The sequence below is a fragment of the Lonchura striata genome, chromosome 1, assembly GCF_046129695.1.
Source record: "Lonchura striata isolate bLonStr1 chromosome 1, bLonStr1.mat, whole genome shotgun sequence".
Taxonomy (NCBI): Eukaryota; Metazoa; Chordata; class Aves; order Passeriformes; family Estrildidae; genus Lonchura; species Lonchura striata.
This window is the reverse complement of record NC_134603.1, coordinates 93,477,233-93,503,338: the sequence shown is the minus strand read 5'-3', so window position 1 is coordinate 93,503,338 and position 26,106 is coordinate 93,477,233. Positions and strand designations below refer to the sequence as shown.

Genomic DNA, 26,106 nt, shown 5'->3' with positions numbered 1-26,106 from the left:
GAGGCTGCACTGGCTCACTTAACCTTTTGCAAGCACAAATGTTGCAAGTCCCGTGTCCCTTGGAGAAAGGAAGGAACACCTCCCTCCAGAGTGTTAGCAAGAGACAGAAGTGATCCTGCAAACTACCACCACCACCACCATGAAGACATCAAATACTCTTCTTTTCATCTTAGTCCTGCTTTACATCAATGCCAGCACACAGTGGCCTACGCACACAGTCTGCAAAGAGGACAACTTGGAAATATATTACAAAAGCTGTGGTGAGATTTTTTTTTTTTTTTACATTTCCACTTTCCTTTTAGCTGCTCAACAGAGTTGTTCTTATATGCAGTTAGTGATGATTATAAAGCCAGGCAGCGAATGGAAGGGTTACACTCCCAAACCTACTCTGGGTTTCACATCTAAAATATTTTTTGTGTTTCAAGTACAGCTGGTTTTGGTTCACATACACACAAAGCTAACTGTATTTAGAAGATAATAAAGAGGAAATAATGTAACAATTCAGAATAATAAACCACTGTGAAAAACCCAGTTTAGCACAAGATCTTTATCTTGGAGATAGGTTAAAAAAAATAGGAAGACCTTAGGTCTTTAACTTTTTTTACCCCTGGGATGAAACAGGCTCTTCAATGCACGAATCTGCTGCTTCCCTAACGTGCAATGAGGCTGTGGTGATGTGCTTTCTGTCCTCCCACTAGGAATGACAAGGGACCCAGTGTGACAGTGGGAAGGATTCATGTTCTCTGCCATTGCCACCACGCTTAGCGAGACTTCAGCAGCAGCCCTTACCAGAGGCATTTCCCAGGCATCACAGGGTTTTGTTTGTTCTTTAAATCTGTAGAGAAGAAAAGGAGCAAGCGACACTGGAATTGACTGAAAATGAATTCACTGAATGTTGCCTGCTTTCCACCTCTTGCTTTGCTGGCCGTGTGCCTCGCCTATTGTGCTGATCTGCTTTACAACTGGGACAAAGGGAATTAGATTCACAGACGCCTCATTCATTTTCCGCACGTGATTTGAAAAGCGATTCATGGCAAATGAGCACCCTAGAGTTTGTTTTTCCAATTCATCCAGTTACAAAGGGCTTTCCCGGGGGCTTTTCCGTGCCTGTAGCTTTCATGCGTTTTTGCACACCCATTAAAATAAAGCCAGTGAGGGACAAGAGAAGTAAATAAATATTTGCAATGCTATTCTTTTCTGGCCTGCTCCCAGGGGACTAAAGTCAGCCTTCAAGTTCTATAAATGGGTATAATGCATTAAGAAAATATTTAATTATATATTGAATACAGACTTTGGTATTGCCTTCATTTTAGTAAAAATGTATTGCATAAGTGAATTCTGTTCCCTCAACAGGTCTCAGTCAGCATGAGATGCCTTGACACAGAGGCACAGGCTACAGTCTGGGTGAATTCAAAGTATGATGAATTTGCCTGCTGGCATGTGCCAGTTAAATGTTGCTTCTTACTGTGCACATCACTGGTCTAGCTAACAATATGTATTTGTTTAGAGCCATTTGTTTCTGTCACTCCCTTTGGTTTGCCATGAACAGAAAGAGAAGAGGTATATTCATTCAGGGGGAATTCACAAATTGAGAAGCACAAGACAGAGAACATAAAGGTCAGGTCCCACCACTTAGAGTTCTGTTCTCCTGGGCACAGCTATGGGAGATGAAAAGATTACACAGATGTGAAAACAATGCAAGAATTAAATAAGATTCCTTGTTTAAAGTCAGTTTCCTTTCTCCCTTACTGCTCTGTCAGATTAAAGTTGAGGCAACTCACAACTGCCTTGCCTTTTTCCAGAGGTTACCACATCAGCCCAAGATATACCTTCTGCATTGCTGCTGATGCAATGCGTAATCCAGCAGTTTGCATAAAGGAGAAGAATTTAAGGTGCTTGGGGTCAAGCCCCAAAATCTACAGGTCAGGAGGATCAATCCAAGTATACTAGTCCACATCTACTTCAGAGAAGACCCTGTCCTTACTGAGCTCACAGGCAAGCTCACAGTGGTGCACAAGGTGCTTGCTGATCACCCTCTCAGGAGAAGAGGAGCTTTGTCTCTACTTCATTTCACTGTAGACCATAACTAGATGGGCAGAACATAACTCCATTTTTCATCTGTGTCCTGCCAATTGTTCTCACCCAGGAAGACACACACTTGTTAGTTTTTGACAAGACCCTTTCCCAACAAACCTTCCCATTACAAATTTGTAATGGCAGCAACCACAGAGTTGATGTTAGGCAGCTGCCCACACTCTTTAGCTATTTCAGAGGAATACTGCCCCAGAGGTCACTCCAGTCTGAAAAATCCCTTTGCTATTTCCTGCTCCACTGAAGATACCAGTGGATGTACCATTTGGGGGATAACACGAGACACAGTGAAGTAACAAGTACAAAATCTTGGGTAAAAGATTGCCTGTTGACTTCAAGAGGGTGAGGATTTCACCTCTAATGTTGTTACTATAGACTCTAGGATGTGATCAGGGAATTAGGATTGAATCAAGGAAAATATAAGGATGTTAAAAGAATTTTTACCAAGTGCTTCACAACTTGTTTCTGCAGCTTAATGTCGTCTCTCGACAAATTATTAGAATTCAGTTTGAGCATTTAAAGGGGAGCCAAGTACCCATTTTTTCTTTGCTGTTTATCACAGTCTCTCCTATTATGCAGTAAAAAACTGACTAAATTCAAAAATATGGGCTAATATAACTGTGATTAATGCAACAGAGAAGTTTAGGTGGATAACTCAGAATGTGAAGCCATCTCCTGTACCCAGGAGTAAGTTGCAATTGCTGGTCACAAGCTATTGTTCTGGCTGCCTCCTGCTCCTATAGCACGTAAGGTACAGGCATGCATCAGGCCCCCAGCCTCAGCCCATGCTCTGGATCCTATAGAAAGCATCCCCATTCCCACTCAGCCACATCAGACTAAATGTTCTGTAACCAGGACTCCAAGTCATGCATCAAAAGAAAGGGCTAGACAAGATCCTAGTGATCAGTATAATGCAATTGTAAAAAAGTAATTAGACAAAAAATCCCAACAGGACATCCATGGTAAGAAAATCAAGCTGAGAGACAGGTGGTCTAAAAGTAGAGTAAATAGACAGTGTGCTGCCTCCTCTATGTGACCACAGGAGACATTATACCGAGACAGTCTATAAATAGCAAGACATTTCCTATTAGGGTCACTCTTCCTCCCAGGAACAAGTGACAAAAATGAAGGAAGATCTCAAATGACCACAAATCACTTTAGAAACCTGGGCAGAGATCCTGAGATAAAAGCAGCACAGGTTAAACATCTCTGACTGAGAAAAGAGAACAGTAATTGGCAAGTCTATGCACAGACATGAAAAGAACCTGCTACATAAATGGCAAATTTCTACCCCTTTTAATTTCACTGCAATAATGCTTTTGATCTTTCTAGCTACATTATAAAAGGCAATTGTCTGGGAAGGGAAGGGCAGGTAGGCAATGGTAACAAAGTGCCTTGGGCAGATGCCAGTGTTATTTGAGTAACAGGCATCCTCTTGGAAGTGCAAAGTCCAATGCAGTCAGAGACAACAGAACATAACTCCCTAACACGTGTACCAGCACCTGCTTCTGGATCATTCATGTAAAGCCTAATTGTTTTAATTAGCCATGAAAACATTCTTAGTATGTAGTGTTCAAATGGGACCCCCTTCGTAGGGGAAAGCAGGTGATGCCTCCTGCAGATACATGAAAACTATTTCTCAACTATTTTTACAGCCCTTTCTTGAAATATTTGTGGGCCTGTATTAACACTTTAGTGCTTCAGAATACCTGCTTTTGTTTCAACCAGCAAGCTTGGCGATTATTTAATTAAATTATTTAGATTAGGACCTGGGAGATCTTAGAGCTGCCCATTATCTGAAACTGTAGGTTTCTTTACAGTGCAGAAACACTGATAAGACAGAAGGTTCTAAAAGAGGGTATGGACACCATCAACCATTAAGGACTTTGTTTTCTGTGCACTGTAATAAATAATGGGGAATTTCAGGGAGCTCTTCAGAAGAGTCAAAGCAGTAGTATTCAAAGATGACATCTTCAGAAATACTCCCAAGACTATATAAAACACTGCTGAGACCACATGAGGTTTTTAAATATAGACAAACATTTTTTCCCAATTACTATCTGATTTTGTTTTCTTGTTCTTCTGTTTTTCATCTGAAGCAAGGTTAATAACCATTAAAGTTTCAGGAGAAGGAGCAAACAATCTGTATTCATTTCAACCTTCCGAATTAAATATGACATTGGCTGCACCCTTCATAAGTTTTATATATGTATATCTACAAATTTTAAAATAATAAAACAAATATACGGATATGGGTAAATGTTTGCTATAATTCATGTCTTCTGCTAGACAAAGAGCCAGGGCAATCTGGTCATCTAGGAAATTATTTTTACATGACAACGCCTCTTCCAAAACAGAGGAAGGTCATGCTGAACTTATGTCCAATGAGCTCTATGTTTGCTTGCATAGTTCTATGTCACACTTGAAGCAGTGTCATTTCTATAAACCTTTTTCCCAGCCTCCAGTGGTACAATAGGAGGGAGTAGCACTGCCTACTTCAGTACACACTTGCATTAAATTGCATTTGTAGATAGAGGAACTCTCAATTTTATGGCTTTTTTTTCAACTGTGTGAGCTCAGATTTGGATCTCTGTTAAAATGGCTCCATGAACTCAACAAGTTGTAGAACCCACTCTGGTCAGATAGTGCACTATAGACATGTTCCTGTTAAATTGTACATTGAGGGAACTTTTCTGTGCTTAAAATAAAACAAGTGGCAACAGAGACCAATTAGCTCACGATTTCCTGATGATTTGTCTGTCTTTTCTGAAGAGTTTCAGGCTTATTAGGGTCCCCCTCACACACTCGTTATACTTTCTCCTATATACTGAGAGATCAAAGATACTATTTTTCTTAAACTCCACTGTTCCTTTCTTAAAAATATATCTGTAACATTAGGTGTATTTTTAAAAATACACCTGCTCATTCAGCAATACCAACTTATAAACAGTACTGTTAAATTGGCACTAATTTTACAGTATATGACCTTCTGTTCTCTATGTCAACCAATATAACTAGTCCTTTTCCCTCCCTGACCACACACTTACATTCTTTACTTAAAGGATATAAGTAATCTGATAGCTTCAGCTGGAAAAGAAAGGTCTGCAAAAAAGCTCTCACTCATGCCTCTTCAGGGCAAAAATTCTTCTAGACACTTGGTAAAAAGAGGTTCTTTTTCCATTATTCTTTGGATTTTTGGCAGACAGATTGAGCCAGATGCTTCTCTTGGACTTATTTATTTATTTCCCTCAAACAGTCTCTAGCAATTGCTTCTGCTTCTAAATTATTGAAAGCCACACAACACCAACTCCCCTCTGATCTTTTGTTACATAGATTGCTAATGGGCAAACAATCAAAGAACTTAAGAATTCCACTTGAAAACAATTTTTTTGTTTGTTTACTCTCTCCAAGCCATCTTACTGTCATAGCTTTGCTGTTGAACTCATCTGGTATAATTTACTTATTCCAAGGGGAAGAACAGATGTGTACATATATATTTCTGGCACCAGATCCTAATAAACTGAAACTATCATTGGAATCAAGGTAGCATAGTTATGACTGCACATGCAAGTCTTCTTTTAAAATTTTGGTCCCTACGTGAATTAAAACTATCCCATCTATTTCATTCTCCACATCATATTAGAGGATTGAAACTTTCTTTTTTCTATGTGAACTCATTAGGTGATTCTGAACATCATTTTACCCTTCTTTCATGGGGGGAGAGTACTTAGTAAGTTTTAAAATGTAAATGACATAGAGGAGCAGGACCTCCAAGGTACTCTAGCAAAAACATTAGATTCAGTAGCTAGACTTTAAATCTTTCAGTAAAATCAATATTAATGCTTTCAGTGAGACTAGTAGTGGAGAGAATTAACCTCAGCTGAACTTCTCCCACCAGGCTTTAAATTCTCCCATCTAATTTAGTTCTCAGTGGTTTCCTCACAGAACCAAATTCTTCACCAAATCAATTAAGGTCCTGCACCATGGACTGTAAAAGAGAGTTGTTTATGTGTGACAGCCTCTTCTGCTTATCTCCAGCTGATAAATCTAAACTGGTTGGCATGTTTTTCACCAACTCACTTTTGCCACATCTTTGGTTGCTGTAGCCACTGAGTCACTAAGGTAAATGTAAGGATGAGTGGCAATAGTTCCGAAAGCAAGCCATAGAAAAATATGTTCTCCTCTTTGGAAACATATAGGGGAGACATACCTTAAAAATGGTATATTACATTACAGTCAAGTAATACTGTGGGCAAAGCAATACTGTCATTTGCTATTGGCTATTGAATCAGAGCCTATGGAGGGAGCACTGTAATACACTAAACAAGTGAATCACAGCCATTTTAACAATTTGACAAAAATTTGAGATTAGGTCCTGTATTATATAAAGCAGAAATTGTCAAAAGTCACATTAACTGCATAAAGTCAGGAGCAAGAGCAAGCCACAGTTGATGATAAGTGCTATGCAAAGCCATCTCTGTAAACCTCTAAGCAATAAAGCATTGCTACACTTTCTTGACATTGCTACATCATCTAATCTAAAGCTGTGACCCTATTATGCTTACAGTTTAGCAAAGAAAATAGAGGCAGGAGATTAGACACTCACAACAATTTAATATCCATTTGGAAAAACATCCAAAGTATTCTAAGAAAAATTAACACCTCAAAATCAGCATTATTGTGTTTTGGTGTCACTGAACCAACTTTGAGGAGGCAGCCTAAAACTAGGGAAAAACAGAGGCCATGAGGGACAAGATGTCCAAATGCCTTTTTACAGATTCACCACATACCAAATCAAAACCCTTTGGTCTATTCCAGATGCTGCTTTTAGGCTCAGGAGAGCTTCTAGTTGCCAAAAGCTAGCATTTTGAAAACTACCACAAATTGATTCAATTCTTCAGTTTCCTCTTCACCTGAAGATGGATGGCTCCTGTCAAATGATCCAGCAGTGATCAGGCAGGTGGGAACTCAGCTAGTTTCCTCAGCAGAGGGAGCATGCCATTCCAACTGTAGCTTACTGCCATGCTCTTGTAGTGGATTTAAACCCATCATGGGAAAATGGGAACATTTAGCCCATTTATATGCTGCTGATTACTGTTCTGGATAATCAGCAGTATAGTTGCTATCCCAAAGCATGGCATGTGTCTGACAGCAGGGCAGTTTCCAGCAACATTCGGTTCTATTTCTGACACAACTCTGAAAGTCTGTTGTGAATCCCCAGTCATTCTGGCAAGCACTGATGTCCAGAGATCTCAGTCTCAAGTAGGGCACTATGAAAAAAAATATTAAAAAAAAAACCACATTGAAGAGGGAAGAGACAGCTCTGATTAGGTATACAGGCAGTTACTGTAAGCATCTTATTCATACAGTGCATGGTGTTTTCTTACCAGCAGAAGAACAAAGACTTTCTCTCTCTAATACAGTCCCTGCTGGGCCCAAATTAATGCAGTATTTTCTTGTTCACTGCTGTATTTGAAGCCTGCCTTGTCTGCCTTTCTCAAGCTAACTAGGACAAATCAGGATTATCAAGTACAGATCTGTATGTGCTATGGCTCAAAGCCTGCATCTTCCAGTTTTGTCCTCTTAAACAGTCTTGGATAAAGCTTTGTCATACCACACAAAGCAAAGGAACCCCCCTTTCCAAATACCACCTCTGGCAAAAGCAAGGAGAGAGCCTTCAGATAGTGAGCCTTCCCTTAAGCCTCAGCCAAAAGCTCTAACAAGCTTGCTCTCAGGAAAGGTGGTTCAAGCAGGAAAAGGCAGGGAGACTCAGGGCATGTCTTTGACAAGGCTGCTTTATGCATGCTAGTCACATCCCCATCCCCCAATAAAGCCCTGCACCTGTAGAGAGCCCCTCACACCTGTATTCACTGGGCTTCCCTTTACCTCATCATAATCAGCCTGGTGCCAGAAAATCTCTTCCTCTCCACCTGACATTTGGAGAAGCCTTCTGAGTTACTGTTTCTTAATATTTGCACATTTTGACATCTGTTATATTTTGCAATGAGTTTTATTTGAAATACCAAGAGAAAAAAATCTTTGTATTTTATTCAAACTAATTTCATAAGACACTGAAATCACCTTGCTCCAAAACTAAGGCCATATTGCCTGTGCCTTAATCTAACCAAGTAATATATAACTGCTCTATGCATTACCAGTGTTCAGTATTCTCGGAAGAGCACTGGAAATTATTTAACTTGTATAAACTGGTTTTTTTTTTAATCACATTTTTAGTTTATTTTGCTAGTGTCCTGAGCTTTTTTAGTTTATAGATTATACTGAAACCAAATCTTTAGGCTTCACTCTACAGCCATGTAAGTTTTATCAGAAAGCAAGCAGAGTTATTCACTCCACTGGACATCTCCAAAAGCTTTAGAGATTTGGGTTTAAGCAACCCCAGAAACCAGAAGTTGATAGCACTCTTTGCAAAGTAGAACTCCCACAATCTGAAACCCCAGGACATTAAGGATACATGAACTCTAATCTTCTATATTCCTTCTCCTCTGCATTGCCTAAGGAAGTCAGAAAAGTTCAGGTGATAAAACATACAGTTTTATCTGCAAATGAGGCCAGACTGACTGAATTGAACTAGGCCAGAGTTCCAGTCTGAATTAGGCAAAAACCTGGAGCTGGTCATGGCTAAGGCAAATGTCTTGGGATGAAGCATTCTCATTATAAAGTAGTCACAGCCAGTGTGAGCATCACTATTTATTCTGCTCTCCTCTGAACAGAGGGTCATTCTGCCCCTCCCAGACCCGTCTGGATGTGGCAGTGGCATGCAGTAAAGGCAGGCCCAAAGGGAAGTTCATTAAACTGAAAGTGCTCAGGGAAATGCAGATGCATAACCAGAGAGCTGCTAATTCACCTGATGCTTCTTCCTCAGTAGCCTATAAGTAGATTCCAGTGTCAAATATAACCTTGAGCATTCAGGTTAATTTATTTAAATAGACATTAAAGGGAAATTGTTAAACGAATACATAAAGTCTGAAATCCCAAACAATTCCTCATTCTTTCTATCTCCTTTCATCACTTTGAATGTTGTAAAGACTAATGATTTAATTTTATTAAGAGCTTTGAAGGTGAGGAATATTGGGTAATTGCTAAGTGTTTCTTCCTTGTGCTAATTTCCATCTCCTCTAGCACTAGCTTGTCCTTACCTGACCCTAGCCAAGTGCAGTTGTATTATTTCATTCCATTCTGTGGCTTATCTGCTCCTAAAAGTATTATGAAACACCCAAAGCTCACCAGTTTGGAGGGTCTTCTTACCACTCCAAGGCTTACAGATGTGGACATTTACAAGCAAAGCTCATCTGCTTGTTGCTGCTATTCACTCATACCACTGATTTTCATGGTCATATGGAAACAATGTGATTTTAGAGCAGATTCAGAAGAGAGAGAAGCCAGTACAGGATAGTTAAAAAGACTGGCGGGGGTCGGGGGGAGAGGGGGGAAGGGAGAAGGAAGAATAAAAGACAGAGGCTGTTTTACACCAGTGCAGCAAAATTCCTAGAACAGGTGCTTCCCATCTGGCCATGCAGTTTCTGTGATGCCCAGTTAGTCATCTAGCAGCTCAGGCTCTGAGGGACATTGCCACAGTGAGTTAGCACATTATCATTCCCAGCTGTTCACTTCATCCTGTGCTCTGGAGATCCCTCCCACGAGGCTGTAAAGGCAGCCCCAGCTCGCAGCCCTGTGCCTTTCTGCACACCCATGTTCAGCACGGGCAGGAGCCACTGGCCCCACAACTGCAGTAACCAGGGCACAAAAGGGAGTTCCCATCTGTTGTCCTTGTCCCCGAGGTTACACTGCTGGAAATATGTCTGAGCTAGTCTACCTATGAACCTTCTGCCAAGAACACAAGCAGGGGGAAAAACCTCTAAAAAGAAAAGTTCAGGAACTCATCTGAGCTTCTAGGCAGTACTACACACACCTGCTCGGTCTTCTAAGAAAAACCCAGCCAAACCCATCCCTGTGAGCACGTCGAATAGAAAGTCAGGCTGAAATCTTGCACTGTGGTGCCAGTGTACATGGAAAACCTCATCCCAAATCAATATAGGAACAAATCTCCACCAAGGTACTTTGGTAAGGGTGAAATGGATGGTGGGATGCATGGGCTTAGCTGACACTAAGCTATGTCAGGGGTGATCAGTAGCAAGAAGCCAGGCACATCCCAAATTCAGCTCTCACAAAGCAGAATTGTATTACAGAAGCCAGTCTTCAGTAAAAGCTGGATAGCTGGGAACTCAGCATCAGCCACAGCATCAGGTTCAGATAACAGGTCTGGAAGATCTTGGAGTGCATTGATGGTTTTAAAAAGCCAAAGACTTTCCCATTTCCTAGAGCAGATGCCCAAAATTTAGGACTGCCTAGAGAGAAACTTGAATCAAAATTCTGCTTCCAGACACCTTTCATGCTAGCTGTAAATATGTTGCAGCCTAAGTCCTTCTCACTAGATACACAAAAAATGCCCTTTTCCCCCTCAGTAAACAGATTTTCACTGATAAACCTCAATGTGTTTGCAAAATTTCCAACAACATTATGAGTGCTGGTGATTTATCAAAGCTGAACTGGAAAAGCAAAATTCTGCAACCAGTTAAAGAGTTTCTAGCTTTAATTATGGGAGAGGGAGCAGATTGAAGGGAGTAGGTGGAGGGAAGTCTGGGAACATACAGTACTGTGCACCACGAAATGTTGCAGGGAAATGGAAGGCTGAAGGGCAGTCCCACATATTTTAGAGATCTAACAGTAAATGTTATTGCTCTGCACATGTGAAAGACATAACATGTATTTTTTTCAGTCTAACCAGCTCACTTCAGATTGAGGCAAACACAGAAGAATAAGTATTAAACTTCCATAGGAGGCACACAGTGACTCACAGTTGTACATCTGAGATGAAAAATAAAAACGGCAATTGCCTTGAGTTGCCTTGGCCACAGGAGGGACTCCTCACAATTTAAGGAAAGAGGGTTATGGCGCAATCCCTTAATGCAGAAAGCCCAGCTGAATTTACAGACTCTTTCACTTCTTATGAGGCTTAACCCCACTAGTTACATTAATTTCGTTATAGTAGCAACGTTTCTCCCTACATGTTTGGAAATCCAGACTCCCTGACACCATAGCTTTAGCAACACAGCCATCCTTTCAATTGATTTCAGTGGGAGGTCCCCATATATGCCACAGTATCTAAGATTGCAAAGTTGGATTGCTAAATCTGAGCAGGAATTTCCACGGGGAAATTCTCGAGCAGCACAGGGATGGTCAGAAAATTAACTGGGATTCTTTGGGCATTGGAAATTTTTACATTTGTCAGCAACAGAGTAACAACACAAATTCCAAGTGGTCCGATTCACAAATTTTTCTGCAATTCCTCATGTAAGTGCTTCCACAGTTCCGTCTTCTCTGAGGACTAGACAGCACCTCCTGGATATGTCAGGATCCTATGCTGCATCACTGCCAGTGCAGTAAAAGACAATGTGTCATCTGTCAAAGAAGCTCAACCCATAGAAATAAACAGACATTCAAACTAAAATAATCCTGAGATCAGGGTCATTGTAAGAAGCCCAAGCTTTCCAAAAATGTTTGGTTTCATGAACATACCCTTTCCACTCAGTTACTGATGAGAAATTTTAAAATAAAAGTTCAAATCCTAGCCCTGACACTGCAATTTAATTTGTTCATTAAAGTACAGCCTAGTCTCTTTGAAAAGAGAAAAGCATTATATAAGTTCTGCTGCCAGGTTTGACCATAACTCTCTCTGGAAATTGCAGAACCAACAATTTAAGTCACTCAACAACCAGCACTATTTGTAGGCATCAATGCCCAAATTGCTCTGAATCTGAGCAGCTGCTTCCTGAGCCTTATCATCACACCACACACAAAACAGAAACAAGAGGGGCTCTAGCAGAAGTGCAGAGGAATGCGGAAACCAAGCCCTGAGAGATGGTAGAAACCAGAGGGGAAGCAGGAGTAACCGCCCTGGAGAAAAGAGAAGTTTAACATACTTTCCAGCTGGAGCAGGAAACTGCTCTCTTAACCAATCCCAGCAGCTTCTGAAGCTGCAAAAATAAAGCTAGAACTGACAGGCATAAGAAAAAAGAGGAAAAACAACCCTCTAACTGTTGCCACACTTGATAAACAACTGCAGGCACTAACTTTTTATCCCAAGAAGATTATGCAACTGCAGAGACTGCTTTACTGGTGTGGAGGACAAAATCCAGCACAGGGGCACAGAGCTTTAGAAATACCAGTGCTTTTAATCTCCCTACTTTGAACAGTCATTTTAACTTACCAAAATTTAGGGCTTGGGTACTCCTTTTAGACCACACTGATAATCTGTGGGCTACAAACCTGGCTTAGTTAAAGCCCTCCAGGTCCTCTCAACACTTTCATTCATTCTGTGATCTCCTCTAAGCAATCAGGTTTTGGTCACACAGGCTTGCTGATTGCCAGCTGCTACAGTTGTGGGGCACTGCTTCAAAAACAGGATTAGACTATGGGGATGCTGGCTCAGCCTCACAGAGGGCACTTGTGACTCAAGTTTCACCACAGCATCAAAGGAAAAATCTCCCAACCTGTTATTTTCAATTCAGTGAGAAGATTAGTTCAAGCAACAATAACTTAGAAACAGAACTCAGTTCCCAAGACTATATTTATCACTACCAGATCTTTGTAAACCAAGGAGCCTATGGCTGCTTCTGTACATGCCGCAGTTGCTTCTCTTTTTTCCACAGAGGGCTGTGTTGGATGTGCAGGCTGGCTGGAAAGCCATAATGAGGGACAAAACTATGCCTAAAGCAAGTTTAAGGCTCAAGGTATCTTTCCAAATTGGCCAAATCTTTCCCCTCCTGCCACAGCTTTGGAAAACAATTGCACATTCTATTGGTTGTGGCAGCTGAACTGTCAGTGGTTGCTGCTGCCTGTCACCAGAGAGTGACATGTCAGCAAGCCTTCAGGCACAGCATCAAGTCTCATGGAGTCTAGCAAGGAAGAAGGTGGAAGTGGTAGGAAAAACAATTGTGTTTTTACAAGAGTTTTAGAGCTTTTTGCAGAGAAAGAGATACTGCAGGAATTGGAAAGAATCACGTTCAGAAGAATAATGACAATTATCAGTCAAAGGGCTCCCTTTGGCCCCACAGCTCTGCTAAAGTCTCCAAGAAAAGGAGAAATGTAGAATATTTTCTGGCATAGAAATATCACAGGATGATGGACCCAGAAAAAAGTGCTGCTGCAGCCCAGTTAACACAATTTTATTTTCAGTCTTGGACTTTTCATCCCACTCCAGAATTCAGTTTCCTAACCAGCTGCACTAAGACCTCCCGTGATACAAATTAATTAATAAACACCTTCATAACCAATTGCTCCTCAGTGCTGAGGAAGGAATGGCAATATGCAGAGTCTGGGAAGAGCAGTTGTGCTGAGACTTCACCACTGAGTAAGTATTGGCTATCTACCATTGTGGGGAACTCACCTTCTTTGAGGAATAATTTTCCTACATAGTAGATTCTAGCCTCACACAGACTATCACCTGAGTGCACTTCAGACTGAAGGGGCAGGAAGGACAGAAGTAGCTACTGAATGCAGGGTATGGGATCTCTAGGCACTTATTGGAGAACTTTTAAGAAATATGTAATTTGTTTTTTGTAGCACTTATACATTTTATATATTATATATACAGTCTCATTAAAGATACAACTTGTAACCCATTGTTTTGTGTCTTCAAACAGATCCCCAGCAAGATTTTGCTCTCAGCATTGACCAGTGTTCTGATATTGCAACTCACACCTTTAACATCAAAGCTGCAATGGTCCTAGGTAAGTGAATTGCTATTTTCTCATGCTGTACACAGGTAATTCATATGTGAGTGCTGGTATTAAGAAGTAAACAAGGGTGACAATCTCCTATAAAATAAGAATGGGCTTCATTTCTTAGAAATTTCAAAACCTGTGCAAGGTTACAAAAATGTCACTTCTGTTATCAGCTTGGCCTCAAACCACATATGTCACCCTAAAGAGGAGTATATCAGCTTTCAGCCCCTATTCTGCTCCTACTCTTCATTTGTACACATGGAGAGCCAAGGGGATGCTGTTCTAGAGCTCATCATCTTCATAGCTAAGTCTTCTGGGGAGGGTCTTGTTGACTCTCACACACATTCTTGTGTCAGTACCTCACCAAATTTCAAAGGCTGTGACCCTTGCAGGTAGGAGACTGAATGGACTCACACAGAGCAGCATGGGGATACCTCTCTGCCCCTCCTGGGCGTACGGAGGAGCATGATGGAAAAGTGCTGGCCTGAGGCAACAGTCATGCTGTGCAGTTTGCCACCTGTGCTAGCTGAAATTATACCCTTCAGTACTTGACTGATCAGCAATAAAGGCACAAGCTGGGTGCACAATTTCATATTAGCCATAGCTTGCTTTGTGATTCTTTCACAGGAAAGCCACCTCTTGCAAACCTGAGCCTCAAGCTCATCTAGATCCTGTCCTACCAGAGCATAAATATGAAAGTGCTGCTGTATGGTCTAGCTGCTGAAAATAAATTTGTGTGCCAAATGTCTTTTAGCACTTGGGAATGCTTCTTTGCATGCAAAAGGTCTTCCTTCCTGTGAGACATGTGGTCTATTTATCCAGGGAGCATCGGTTTTCAGGTGGCTGCAAAAGTAAACAAGCCAAGCCTGAAAAAAAAAAAAAAATCACACTACAGACATTTGCAAATACTTTTCCCACAAGTCAGATTACAGGACCTCTGTCTAAATCCAGTAGCCTCACTGGCTCCACCTGTGTCAGCAAGCTAGGAACAAACAGGCAACCTCCTAGCACTGCCAAGCTGTAGTGCTGGTCCCTGGCACAGGTTTGGCTCAGGCCAGGTACTGTTTTCTCAGGCAGCAGTTACAGGTCACATGTTGCTCCCAGGGACCCATTGGATATAATCCCTCTGCTAAGAACACAAGAAAAGTTTAGATGCAAGGACGTGAGATTTGCTACGACATTTGACCGAGTCAGAAAATGGTCATGGGCATAGTTTATTTAACAATCAAGATAACTGCTATTATGTCGCCCTGTCATATACCTTGGAGGGCCTAGAAACCTGTTCCTGAAGCACAGATTTCTATGTATCAGGAGTCCTCTCTGAAGAGAAAACATCTAATGGCTCAAACAGCAGGGAGGAAAAAAAAAAATCTTTTTTAAAATAAAGTAATAAACTTGTTTATCCTTGTGCTTTCTCTGAGCTCTCTTTCTACTTTGTGTGTAGGATACAGCATCAAGGAACTCTATGTCAAGCTGAACATGATCGTAAATGGAAAGACTGTCTTAACCTATTCGGAGACACTTTGTGGGCCGGGTCATTCTAAGCTTATTTTCTGTGGAAAGAAGAAAGGAGGTAATTTAGGTGGCACTCTTGAGTGTTTGATGGCTACTGAATACTCCAAGCAGGATGCGCCCGCTGTGCTGTTGACTGCACCAATACATCGTAATGTTCTGTTTAATTCACCAGCATGTTAATGGGTGACAGGAATGCAATAGGACAGAGACATTTTAATTTAAGGGCCTGCTTTTCCCCCCAACCTGTTTATTTGCTTTACTTTTAATCACAGAATATTGCACACACTTGGGATTTCAAATCCATTAAAAATAACTGTGGTTATGTGACCCCCATCCACCAGCAAAGAGGTTCATAAGCCCTATTTAGAGGCACATGCTTGTCGTGTGAACAAGAAGTATGACAAAAATAAAGGCTAGTTCTGTAAAAAAAATGGTGAGCAAACGAACAACCATTCTGAATATGTTCTTCACTATCAAGAAAGTCACACCTCCTGTCCTCAAAGGCAATTCTTTAATCACTTTATGAGGAAAAATACTTGAATAATGATATTTGGAACAAGATACTATTTGCTACCACCTATGGTTTGCATCTTCTTTCTGTTCAACATATGCCTGTGCAGCAGTCAAATGAATTCAGCTCATGCCAGTCACACTGCCAGCTGGTGAAGTGGCAGTGTGTTGGTTTGTTTGTCCCAGAAAACAGGCATCTTTGGGCCCAGGTGAGCCTGAGCAACTCAAGGCCCCTTCTGCCACAACCCAGGCTAGGTAGTGCCAAGTTAGCTGTGCCATGTCTGGAAGAGCTGTGGTCAAGCTTCTGGACTGCAATACTCACGTATCCAGTAATTTTTAAATCCCCCTCACATCATGATCATCTATTTAGGTTGATTTTATAAAAATAAGTAGAGCCACAGAGAAGTTTGAGTTGTCAGAGCACCAGATAGTTACAGAAGCTCTGCTTTCCTTGAGTCACTCACATTTTCAAGTTGACAACGCTGCAATAACTCATGTGCAAGGGCCATGAGTTTAAAGACCATGAACAGCACTACTGCTAAGACAGTTCCTGGAAAATTACTAAGACATTTCACACTGCACAAAACTATCACAAAGAATAATAGAGAAATGCTGCATGAACAACCAATTATGTAAATCCTGTAAAGCCAGATAGACAAAAAAATTAAATTCAGATGTTTTTTCAATTGTGTATTGAATTACAAGAGAAATCCCACCCACAGACCTATTGAAAAACTATCTTATTCTGATGAAGTACTTAATAACATCCTTTAGTGAATACATTAAGGAGAAGTAGAGTCAGTCCTGAGCTGAGCACAAACTGCTATTCACTCATTAAGCTACAAAGCCAAAACCTCCCAGGGTTTCCAAGTCTCTTAATCTTAAACTGACAGGCGATTGTTTCTGCTAATTGAAGTACATTATGATATAAACACATAGTTGGTTGTTTAAATAATACTATATATCTTCATCTAGAAGTATCCCTACTTCAATGCAAAGACATCTGCCATGCACTTTTTAATACACACCCTCTCATCCAGTAGCTGTTTTTATTTAGTAATTAAGTCACAGTGGGAAAGAAGTGAACTTTCTCAAACAGGTTCAAACTGAAAATGGGGTATTTCTTAATTAGTTGACAGTCAAATCTACCCCATGTTTTAGGACAGAGAATTGACAAGACCGAATTTAAGGCTGTTCAGACATAATTTACCATATGAGCACAGCTGTAAATCTGACCTAATGCCTGTGCAAGAGGGACAACTTGTGAATGTCCAAGTATGCAGACTACTAAGACACAGGAGAGCAGAGAGCCCTTTCAACTGAAACTTCTCATAGAGAGCCTCTTTTCCTTGTTGTATAGGCAACATTTCCAACATCTGGCCAGACCTGACCTGAGTTTAAATATAGTTTCACACAGAATTTGCTTGCCTTTCACTAGCAGGCCAAATACTGTCTGCTCCTCCCTCTCCCAAAATTAGACAGAGCATCATCCTACTACAGGTTTTGTTGATCCACTTACTTGTGGGGAAAAGCAGAACAAAAGCTACAAGAAAAAGAGACTTTTAAGAGCCGGCTGTGGCAAAGTCTTAGTTATTTGAGGGAAGTTTTCTTTTTTTCATGTCTACATTTTTTTCCATGACTGGAAATGCTCTGTATGCTGGAAAGACTTAATATAGCTGGAGATTTCATGTTCATCATAATCATATAGTATTTACTATTTTTGTTAACCAAAGGTCATGTCTGGCACTGCTCACTTGGACTCATAAATAGCATTCCAAGATCTTTTTCTTTGAGCTATATGTCTGTTGTGAAGTTGATAGCTCAAAGTTTGAAAGGAAATTTACCATTGTCTATTTAGGAACAATAGCAATAGAATTGCTAAATTCTTTGTGGCATAACGTGAACTCAGGCCTTCCTCTTTTTTAGCAGAATGTGCTGGTTATTCCCAATTTCCTCCAAAGAAAACAATTACGTAAGATTTAACTGATTTCCCAATGCAATCACTAAAATCAGAGTGGAAGATCTACCAGGGTAATATTAAGCAATGTGCCAACTACAGCTTGCAGGCTTAAGCAAAGCTACCTGACAAAAAGATAGCTGCCTCCTCTGCAAATTTTCTTTTGGGTCCAACTGACATAGGCACCATCAGAACACTTGCACAATTCCTTGTGCACACACCCCAGAGACCATAGAGAAACCTCCATCTTGCTTCAGACCTCCATTCTTTTACATTTTTGTCCCTTTCAGTAGGCGTTACAGTGAGCAAGTTTCTAAAACAGTATTTGTGAATAAAAGTAGAGAACATAACATGAATTAAAAGACTGGCTATCACATTGAGAATGTAGGTAGCTGTTTCTGAGAAAGCACCTATATCACAAAGCTAGGTCTTTGGACTGACACACAAGGCCATCTTGCTTAGCCCCTTCATCTCACCTTTTCCTCACCAGTAAAAAAGATTGAATCTTTCTCACCTGGCCCTGTGTTTAAATATGTTTCTTCCCACTCAGCTATACATCTATTGCTGGCAGTTATTCACATAATTTCTACCTCCATAGCACCCACAGAAGCTGTGTGTCAGTTGCATGGGTGCAAGATTGTATCCTAGAAGAACTCCAACATGGAGCATTGAAGTTCTAAAAATATTTAAAACATAGAAAAAGGAAGAGGTGGGTGCAGCTGTACAGGGCCTTTATATAGTATAAAAGTGTGAGAACACATAAAGATTTTCAGTGAAAGGAAGATTTGAGAAAGAGGAGTGAGAATTTCATTATAGGTGTTTAGTCAGGAAGGAGAGGCATCTTCATGACAAATTATAACTAGTAATTTGAAGTAATCCTCAGGAAGTTCTTACACATTTGAAAGCTCTGCCTCAAACTGGAAACTACTAAAGGCATGCTCACTAGCAATGAAAAGGACTATGTCCCTTTTAGTAGAAACAACAGCAAAAAGCTGCTACAAAAATACAGTAGTATCACCTTGATTCAGTGGTACAATAGAAATATTTTCTAAGCAGTTCTACAGAAATCACTTTCAGATAAATCTATAAGAAAAAGGGTTGAAAGCAAATCACTGATGACAGCATGCTTGACAGGTACCATAAATTGCCAGCAGACAAAAAAGGAAAAAGGAGAATATTTAATTAGAAAAATACATTCATGGTTTATGCTCTTCCAAATGTGTGAGCATTTTTTGCAACCATATTTGGGCTTTTCTCTAGGAAGACCATAGAATTCTCTCAATAAGATAGGCTCAGTGTTGATGACAGTTACATTTACTGCAGCAGATGTGTTCATCCTCTTTCAATGGAGGAATGTAAAAATGTTTGAATATGTGGAGAAAAAAAATGCATATTAAGGATGCTGTGATAAACTGCAGTCCTTCAAGCTTTGGAGGATGTTTACACTTCTAGAATTATAGTAGAAATCCCCATGCAACTGGAACACTGAATGGTCTTTGAAAAGCCTGATCCACTGAGGAGGTTTCCATGGTCCAAAGTGAATATGAATGATAGAATTCAGTAGATTTATGAATCCATAGTATTTCCTGACAGGTCTCAACTAGCTGAAAATGAAAACTGCTCTTGCTTTCCTATAAGGACATACTTTCAAAGCAACATAACTTCCTCCTCTGCATTGAAGCAAGGAAGGTTACAGGAGTTTTCCAAAGGACTAGTTACAGAACCACAGAACTGTTGAGGTTGGAAAGCCATTTGAAGGTCATCTAATCCAGTTCCACATACTTCAAACAGGGCCATCTGACAGCCAGTTGCCCAGGATCATGTCCAGGGCAAGGTTTTTAGATATAGCTAAGGATAGATGCTTGGATGCTCTACAACCTCTCCAGGCAGCCTCTGCCAGCACTCACTCACAAGTCTTTCCTGATGTTCAGGAGAAGTCTCCTGTGTTTTAGTTTGTACCCACTGCCTCTTTGCCCTGCCACTAGGCACCAGGAGAGACAGCCTGGCTCCATCCTCTTTTACAACCCCACTTCAGGTATTTGTACATATTGATGTGCTGTCCCCTAATGTTTTTGTTCTCTACACTGAACAGTCCCAGCTCCTTCAGTCTCCTCATTGGAGAGATGTTCTAGTCCCTTAATTATATCAGTGGCCTTTTACTGGACTTTCTTCAGTAGCTCCATATGTTTCAGCTCTGAACCACTGCAAGACCCCTGGTTAAAAAGACTAAATAAGGGTAAAGCTGAAGCATAAAGCAGTAAATGTGGACCTCAAACTGGACAAGCAGCACCTGCTGGTCCACATTTGAAGTCTCCCTAAAAGATAATATAGTGATTTCTTTCATAACTGAGCAAAGGCAGAGCTACAACACATCAGAGCAATCAAGGAAACTTCTCAGAGTGGGCTGAGGCAGAGCCCTGAGACTGCATTCATCTAGTTACTTTATCACAGTGAAGTGTGTGGGGAAAAATAGCTTCTACCTACACTAGATGAGAGATTAGCATTGCCATCATTTCAGAAGCAAATTTATGGCCTGATGACACCTACTTCATTTTAGAATACAGGCTTTGCAGAGTCTGAATACTGCATCTATGTTTTTAGAATCTGGATGGCTTTCTGAGAGCCTAGATGAGATCCTAACAAGCCACACGATGCAAGAGAAGCTTCCATGTCCCCCCATGCAGAAGGACTTTGGGTGATTGTTCACAGCCCAGTTTCCTCTCCACTCTCCTCTGCTGTCATCCAAAATTTGCTAGGCTGTGAGTTGACTGAAGAAGAGGTAGTCTTACAAGGCTCTCTGCTGAACAAAAGGACATGCAAAGCATGAGCCCCACCACTGCATGGTCCACACCAGCCTGAGGGGGCAGCTCCCAATATGCTTTAGATCACATCAACACACAGAGCTCAAGTCCCAGGGGAGTCACGCATCATTATGCAGCCTTCAGTGCCTTTAGTTCCCATTTAGAGTCTATTAAAGCTGTGAACCGAGAGGTGGGCTGTACTGTATTTTTAAAATTTTTGAGTCACCGCTCTCTGCAGTGGAGATGTGTCAGACTCCTGGGCTCTTGCTTCATGCACAGCAAGGTGATGGTGACTGCTCTCTGAAAACAGCAAGACTTCTTGCTGTCCACTTGAATTAGACAGGGATGCAGAGGGGAATGAGTACAGTACAATTGCTGTAGCATAGTTGACCAGTTTGGGATTGACAAAACAAGACATACTTGTTCTGCTCTCTGTTTTGGGATTAGGTTTTTCAGGGCAACACTGAGTTGTTTTGCATCTTCTCCACCTCCCAGGATCATCAGGGCATTACTAAACAAACTTCTCACTAATGCAAAGGTATAGTACATTGGCGATACCTCAGGTTTCTCCTTTTCCTAGTTTATCTTATTGTCATGATTCTTTCACATAATTTTGTTAAAAGACTAATATTTCATGTCATGTGTGGGAAGAACTTTTGTGGACTTTTTTGTTTTCCAAGTCCGTGCATGCAATCTAAAGATGTTGCAAAGCTTTTATCCAACTTTTCACAAGAAACAGTTTAAATCAACAGTGAGACTAGACTAAAACAACTCTCTAGAAGTGAAAAGCATCAAAATGCCAGCACATACTCATATAAACATGATGAAACACTCTTCTGTCACTGTCAAAGTAAGGAATATTTCATGACACCTACAAAAAAGAATCCTTAAACAGTTCTTAGACTTTTCCATGACTTGTTGTGCAAGAAATTCTGAAATACTGAAACATCTACAAGTTTTATTTTCAGACAAGTCTGTACAGTTTGGCCCAGTAAGCTATGAAGAAGTAGGAGGAACTGCAGAACAGCTTGCTAATTCTCTCCATTAATGCCAAAGTTGCCCTTTCTTTAACAGCCAAGAGCAGGCATGCCTCGTATGATTAGGGAGATGAGGATTGGAAGGTGGAACTCCCAGGCTCTATTCCAGTCACCAACACAGTTGTGATTACTTTAATACCTCATGTAACTTCTTGATGAATGCTCCTTCAGCAGAGAGACAGGCATGTTCTTATTACTTTAAAGTCATGTTCAGCAAGCAGTCAGAAGTCCATACCTACAGCTCAGCTCAGATTGTTGTTTCTAAAAGTCACCAAAACAGTACAGTTCAACTACTACAGGTGTTTAATAGTTCATGCTAAAGGACTTGAGTCTGGCAGTCCCCGCCTCACCTTCATTTTCAGGATGCATGATGACACAGTACACCCATCTGGTTGTGCAAAGATGTGTCCCCCTTTTCCATCCACATGGGCTGGAGTTGCTCCTTGAGCCCAAGCTCTGCCTTGCTTTCCCCACAAGGCAGCATATATCCTGATATTTCTGTCAAGGGGGCTGTTGCAGGACTATGTATGGAGCATTTTTGCAGTTCCATAATACTTGTCACTGAAGGCTTTGAAATGCCATTACCAAAAAAGCACGTATGATCAGCTGACTTTTTCCTTCATGTGCTGCATGTCTAACCATCCATCATCATTGTTGCTTTCCAGAACAACTCCATTATGAGGGGCCAGTCACACTGGGAATCAAAGAAATCCCTCAGGTAAGTTGGTCATGGTTGTGTTGCCAAGCAGAAGGGCTTCCCAGAGGAGGTATGGTCAGAGGATTACCAGAAATCATGCCAGTACATTCCAGGCTTCCCCACCTGGCACACTGGATCTGATAGTGTTTTATATTAATAACCCTTTTCGGTATGAAATTAAGCAGTTTTGCCTATAAAGAGTTACAGAAGCACTACTATCCAGCAACAAAGTTGTTTTTTTTTTCAGGACAGCAGATGTCTGTACCAGCGTAAGTCAGACATCCATAGAGTTCTTTAGTAGGCTCTCCCTCTCCTACTCTTAAAATAGCAAGAAAAGAAGCAGTTCCAGGGGACTCTCAAGAGACCAGGGCTGCAATTTTGCTCAGTCCTTAGTGAACTGAACAATTTGGAGAAGCTCATTCATCCTCTCTGGCTATAAAGGCAATTTATATAGCTATTGCAATTGAACAGGTTCCACTGTACATACATGGTGTCAGGCAGAGAGACCAAGGTCTTCTAGGTAACAACTGAAGGTACAAGTTATTAGGCCTAGCACATTTTCTCTGGATTTATGAAGCCTTAAAATAAGAAAATAATTTCTTAGGAAGATGAGAAAACAGGCAGTAGTGCAGGCACTGCTCTGAATTTCCTGGTCATCCATTACAGATGCTTTTTACTGGCAGCCTTCTCCACACACAGCTAAGTCTCCTAGAAGAGCAACCAAATCACACTTTTAAAAAAGATTCAAATGCTGAATGCAACAGTCTCTTAACTGGGCACAGCATGAAGACGTATTTGATCAGTATATAACAAAGGATTTATTAGAGACATACAACAAAGAGATTGGATTGAAGGGAGGAAGGCAAAGTCTTTGATTATCACGGCATCTTGTTGAGAATGTGGCAAAGAAAGGATCACAATCACCACTGAAAAAGTACAGAGTTCAGGTGCTCAGTCAAATACCCCTTAGATTTACTCAGAGAAGCACAGCATGAGTTCTCAGTTCTTCAGCAGCAGATATAAAACATATGTCAGAGGCTCAAAGATGAGGTCTGGGATCTGCTCGGTGCTGGATTGCTCCAGGCAGGAAAAGAAAACAGGATCAGAACAGGGATAGAGAACAAAGACATGAGTCCCAAAGAACCAGGCTTGCCAAGACCTGCAGAGGTGATAACAAGGATAGCTGGCTTCTGGGAAGATTGAGCCTCCGTAAGTGCTACCATCTCATATGTCTCTTTGGTGATAGGAGCAACCAGGACCTTAATTTTCCCAAGGCTTTCACACAGGGAGCTGGATCCCCATTATGCAGTCTGTTATCCCACCCTAACCAGCCTGCTTCTCCAAAGGCTATACCTACAGAAGCTGTGTTGGGCACTGCCTTTTGATATCTCACACAGGACTGCCTGAGCTCACATCAATCATCATCCTGCTCCAGGAGCAGCATTACTAACATGCTTATGTAGTCAATACAAACTGAAGAATAGGTCTTTAAACTTAGAAGAAGTCATAGAAACACGCACACAGACCAGTAAAACTCCAATTCTGGGAAAATCAGCTGAATTTTCAGCTAGTTTCTGGAAGCAGAAACTCCAAGACTGATCACAAGCCTCTTTTAATAACATTTTTCACCACAAGCAAAAAATTATTCTGAAGAAGATAAAAAGAAATCTAATCACTAATAAGCAATGGAAATTAGTTATTATGAAGTCTCCTCCATGAATTAAACCATAAGCTTTTAGAGAGTTAAAATGCTTGTGTGAAAAGGAATAGGAAGCCTCTTTTGTTAATTAATCAATTAGGCAAATAACACCATCCTTCCATGCTGACATAAAGGAATGATTCCATACAGCAATAATCTTCTGCTCATTGCAAAGCCTGAGGGATGTTCACATGCTCCACACAGGAATTACAACCAGGCTCTGTTCTCAAGAGTATGTTGCCACTGGATCTTTCTCTAAATTTAGATTTTACTCTTAACTTGAACCTCTCTGTAAGGATGCAGGCCAGGTATTGCTTTAAAAATCCCATTGTAAAAGGCAAATGCCAAAAACCCTGACTCATTCTATCCATGCCTCCTTCTATTCCACAACCAGTAGGGCTCTAAACAGGGCACGAGCATTCTGTGGTTCAAAGCAAGGAGGTCACTGCTGTCAACCTCTCCCACCCCACATTTTGCTCCCCTTCGTGCCCCAGCAAAAAGAAAACCAGAAATAACTACTGCAGTGCCAGCAATACACAGTGAATAAAATCTAGTTCACCTCTTCTTCCATATCTGTTAAAGCCACCTTGGTCACCTTGGTACAGTGCTTCTCCAAGTGTCTGGAGAGTGCCGTTTTGACCTATACAAGCTAGCCATGGCATATTTAAAGTTCAGATTTTTTTTTGCATTTTAATGATAAAAGTTCTCCCCAAAGACTGAATTCATATTTTCAACTATACAATTGGAAATTAGACTACTTCTTGTTTTATTATATAGGAATTCATTATAGATTGAGTCATCTCAATCTACACACTTCCCCCAGCATGCTCTGTTATAAAAATTCATATCACTAACACTGAACAACAAGATCCATGTAAGAGAAGTGCCAGAGAACTGAGCGTCTCTTTTTCTAGTTACTAAATAGTACAAGCCATATTGTGCTTGCTCATAACAATCATGAGAATTTACACAAATTTGAAGGGATTTTTTAATGCAGCAAAACATTTCATTCCGCTTGCACTGTTTAATTTTCAATTTATACTGTCAGCATTGGTATCCCTGAGGAGAGTATTTTGGCAGAAAATATGGGCACATCCTTTACCACCTCTGAAACATTTGGATCAGGAAGGTTTTGGAGGAAATTGATGAGAAAAGAATTGTTCTGTTTCTAAAAAGAGGAGTCAGAAACTTAAGCAGTTATATAGTACTATGGGCTAATCTCTTGATTTGCATTTTTCTCATCCAGGGAGATTACACTATTTCAGCAAAGCTGACTAATCAAGATCACGTCGTTGTCGCTTGTGCCGATTTTACTGTGAAAAATTATTTAGACTATTATTAGCAACAAACCAATTTTGTGAAAGCTACAGACTACCAAAACTATTCAAGTCAAGTAGGCTGCTTGCATGCTACAATGATTCTGAAGAAAATAATCCTCACATGGTGATTCTCGTGCTGTTGCTCTTTATAATTTGCTATTTTCAAGAAGTTACTAGATCCTCTAGTGGTAATTTTATCTCTAAATGCACACTGCAGCCTACTTTTTTCTTCTAATATATACAGCTGTAAGAAGAAAGTATCCAATACCAACACTCTCATCTTAGGATGAAAATAGCACGAGGCAGAACAGGCGAGAGCCTAAACACTTTTTGCAGTAAGTTATGGAAGTATCCATTTCTAACACAGGCTAGAAGATGACTTTCACATATATCACATATTATGCAGTTACAGAACTCAACATCTTAAATCTTCTCTAGAGCCTGTCTGGAGTTTCCACTCACATAGCTTTTTGTTACAACCACAGAACAAAAGGAAATAGGATGAACATGCCTTTTTTCCAGTGATCAATGTTGTGTCACTGGATTCATATCATTCTAGTCTTCTGGAGTCTACCTGGAATTTTTGCACTGTAATGTCTTTTAAGTGATGCGTGAATCATTCTGTACTTATGCTCTGTGCTATTCTTGCTTCTCAATAAATTCATAATGAAAGACC

The 26,106-nt window shown here is 40.7% G+C and overlaps 1 protein-coding gene across 1 annotated transcript; it reads left to right on the top strand.

The window, feature by feature from the left end:
- LY86 (lymphocyte antigen 86) lies at positions 1–26,106 on the top strand. Its single transcript, XM_021534998.3, has 5 exons — positions 1–260; positions 13,815–13,901; positions 15,340–15,468; positions 22,381–22,433; positions 25,358–26,106. The coding sequence occupies exons 1-5, from the start codon at positions 140–142 to the stop codon at positions 25,451–25,453; spliced, it is 486 nt and encodes a 161-aa protein (XP_021390673.1). The 5' UTR covers positions 1–139; the 3' UTR covers positions 25,454–26,106.

Bases quoted from the DNA above. Each gene is read 5' to 3' on its own strand.
- LY86 (XM_021534998.3), top strand. From the start codon at position 140: ATGAAGACATCAAATACTCTTCTTTTCATCTTAGTCCTGCTTTACATC. The intron at 261-13,814 runs GTGAGATTTTTT...GTCTTCAAACAG, and splicing joins AATATATTACAAAAGCTGTG to ATCCCCAGCAAGATTTTGCT. The intron at 13,902-15,339 runs GTAAGTGAATTG...CTTTGTGTGTAG, and splicing joins CAAAGCTGCAATGGTCCTAG to GATACAGCATCAAGGAACTC.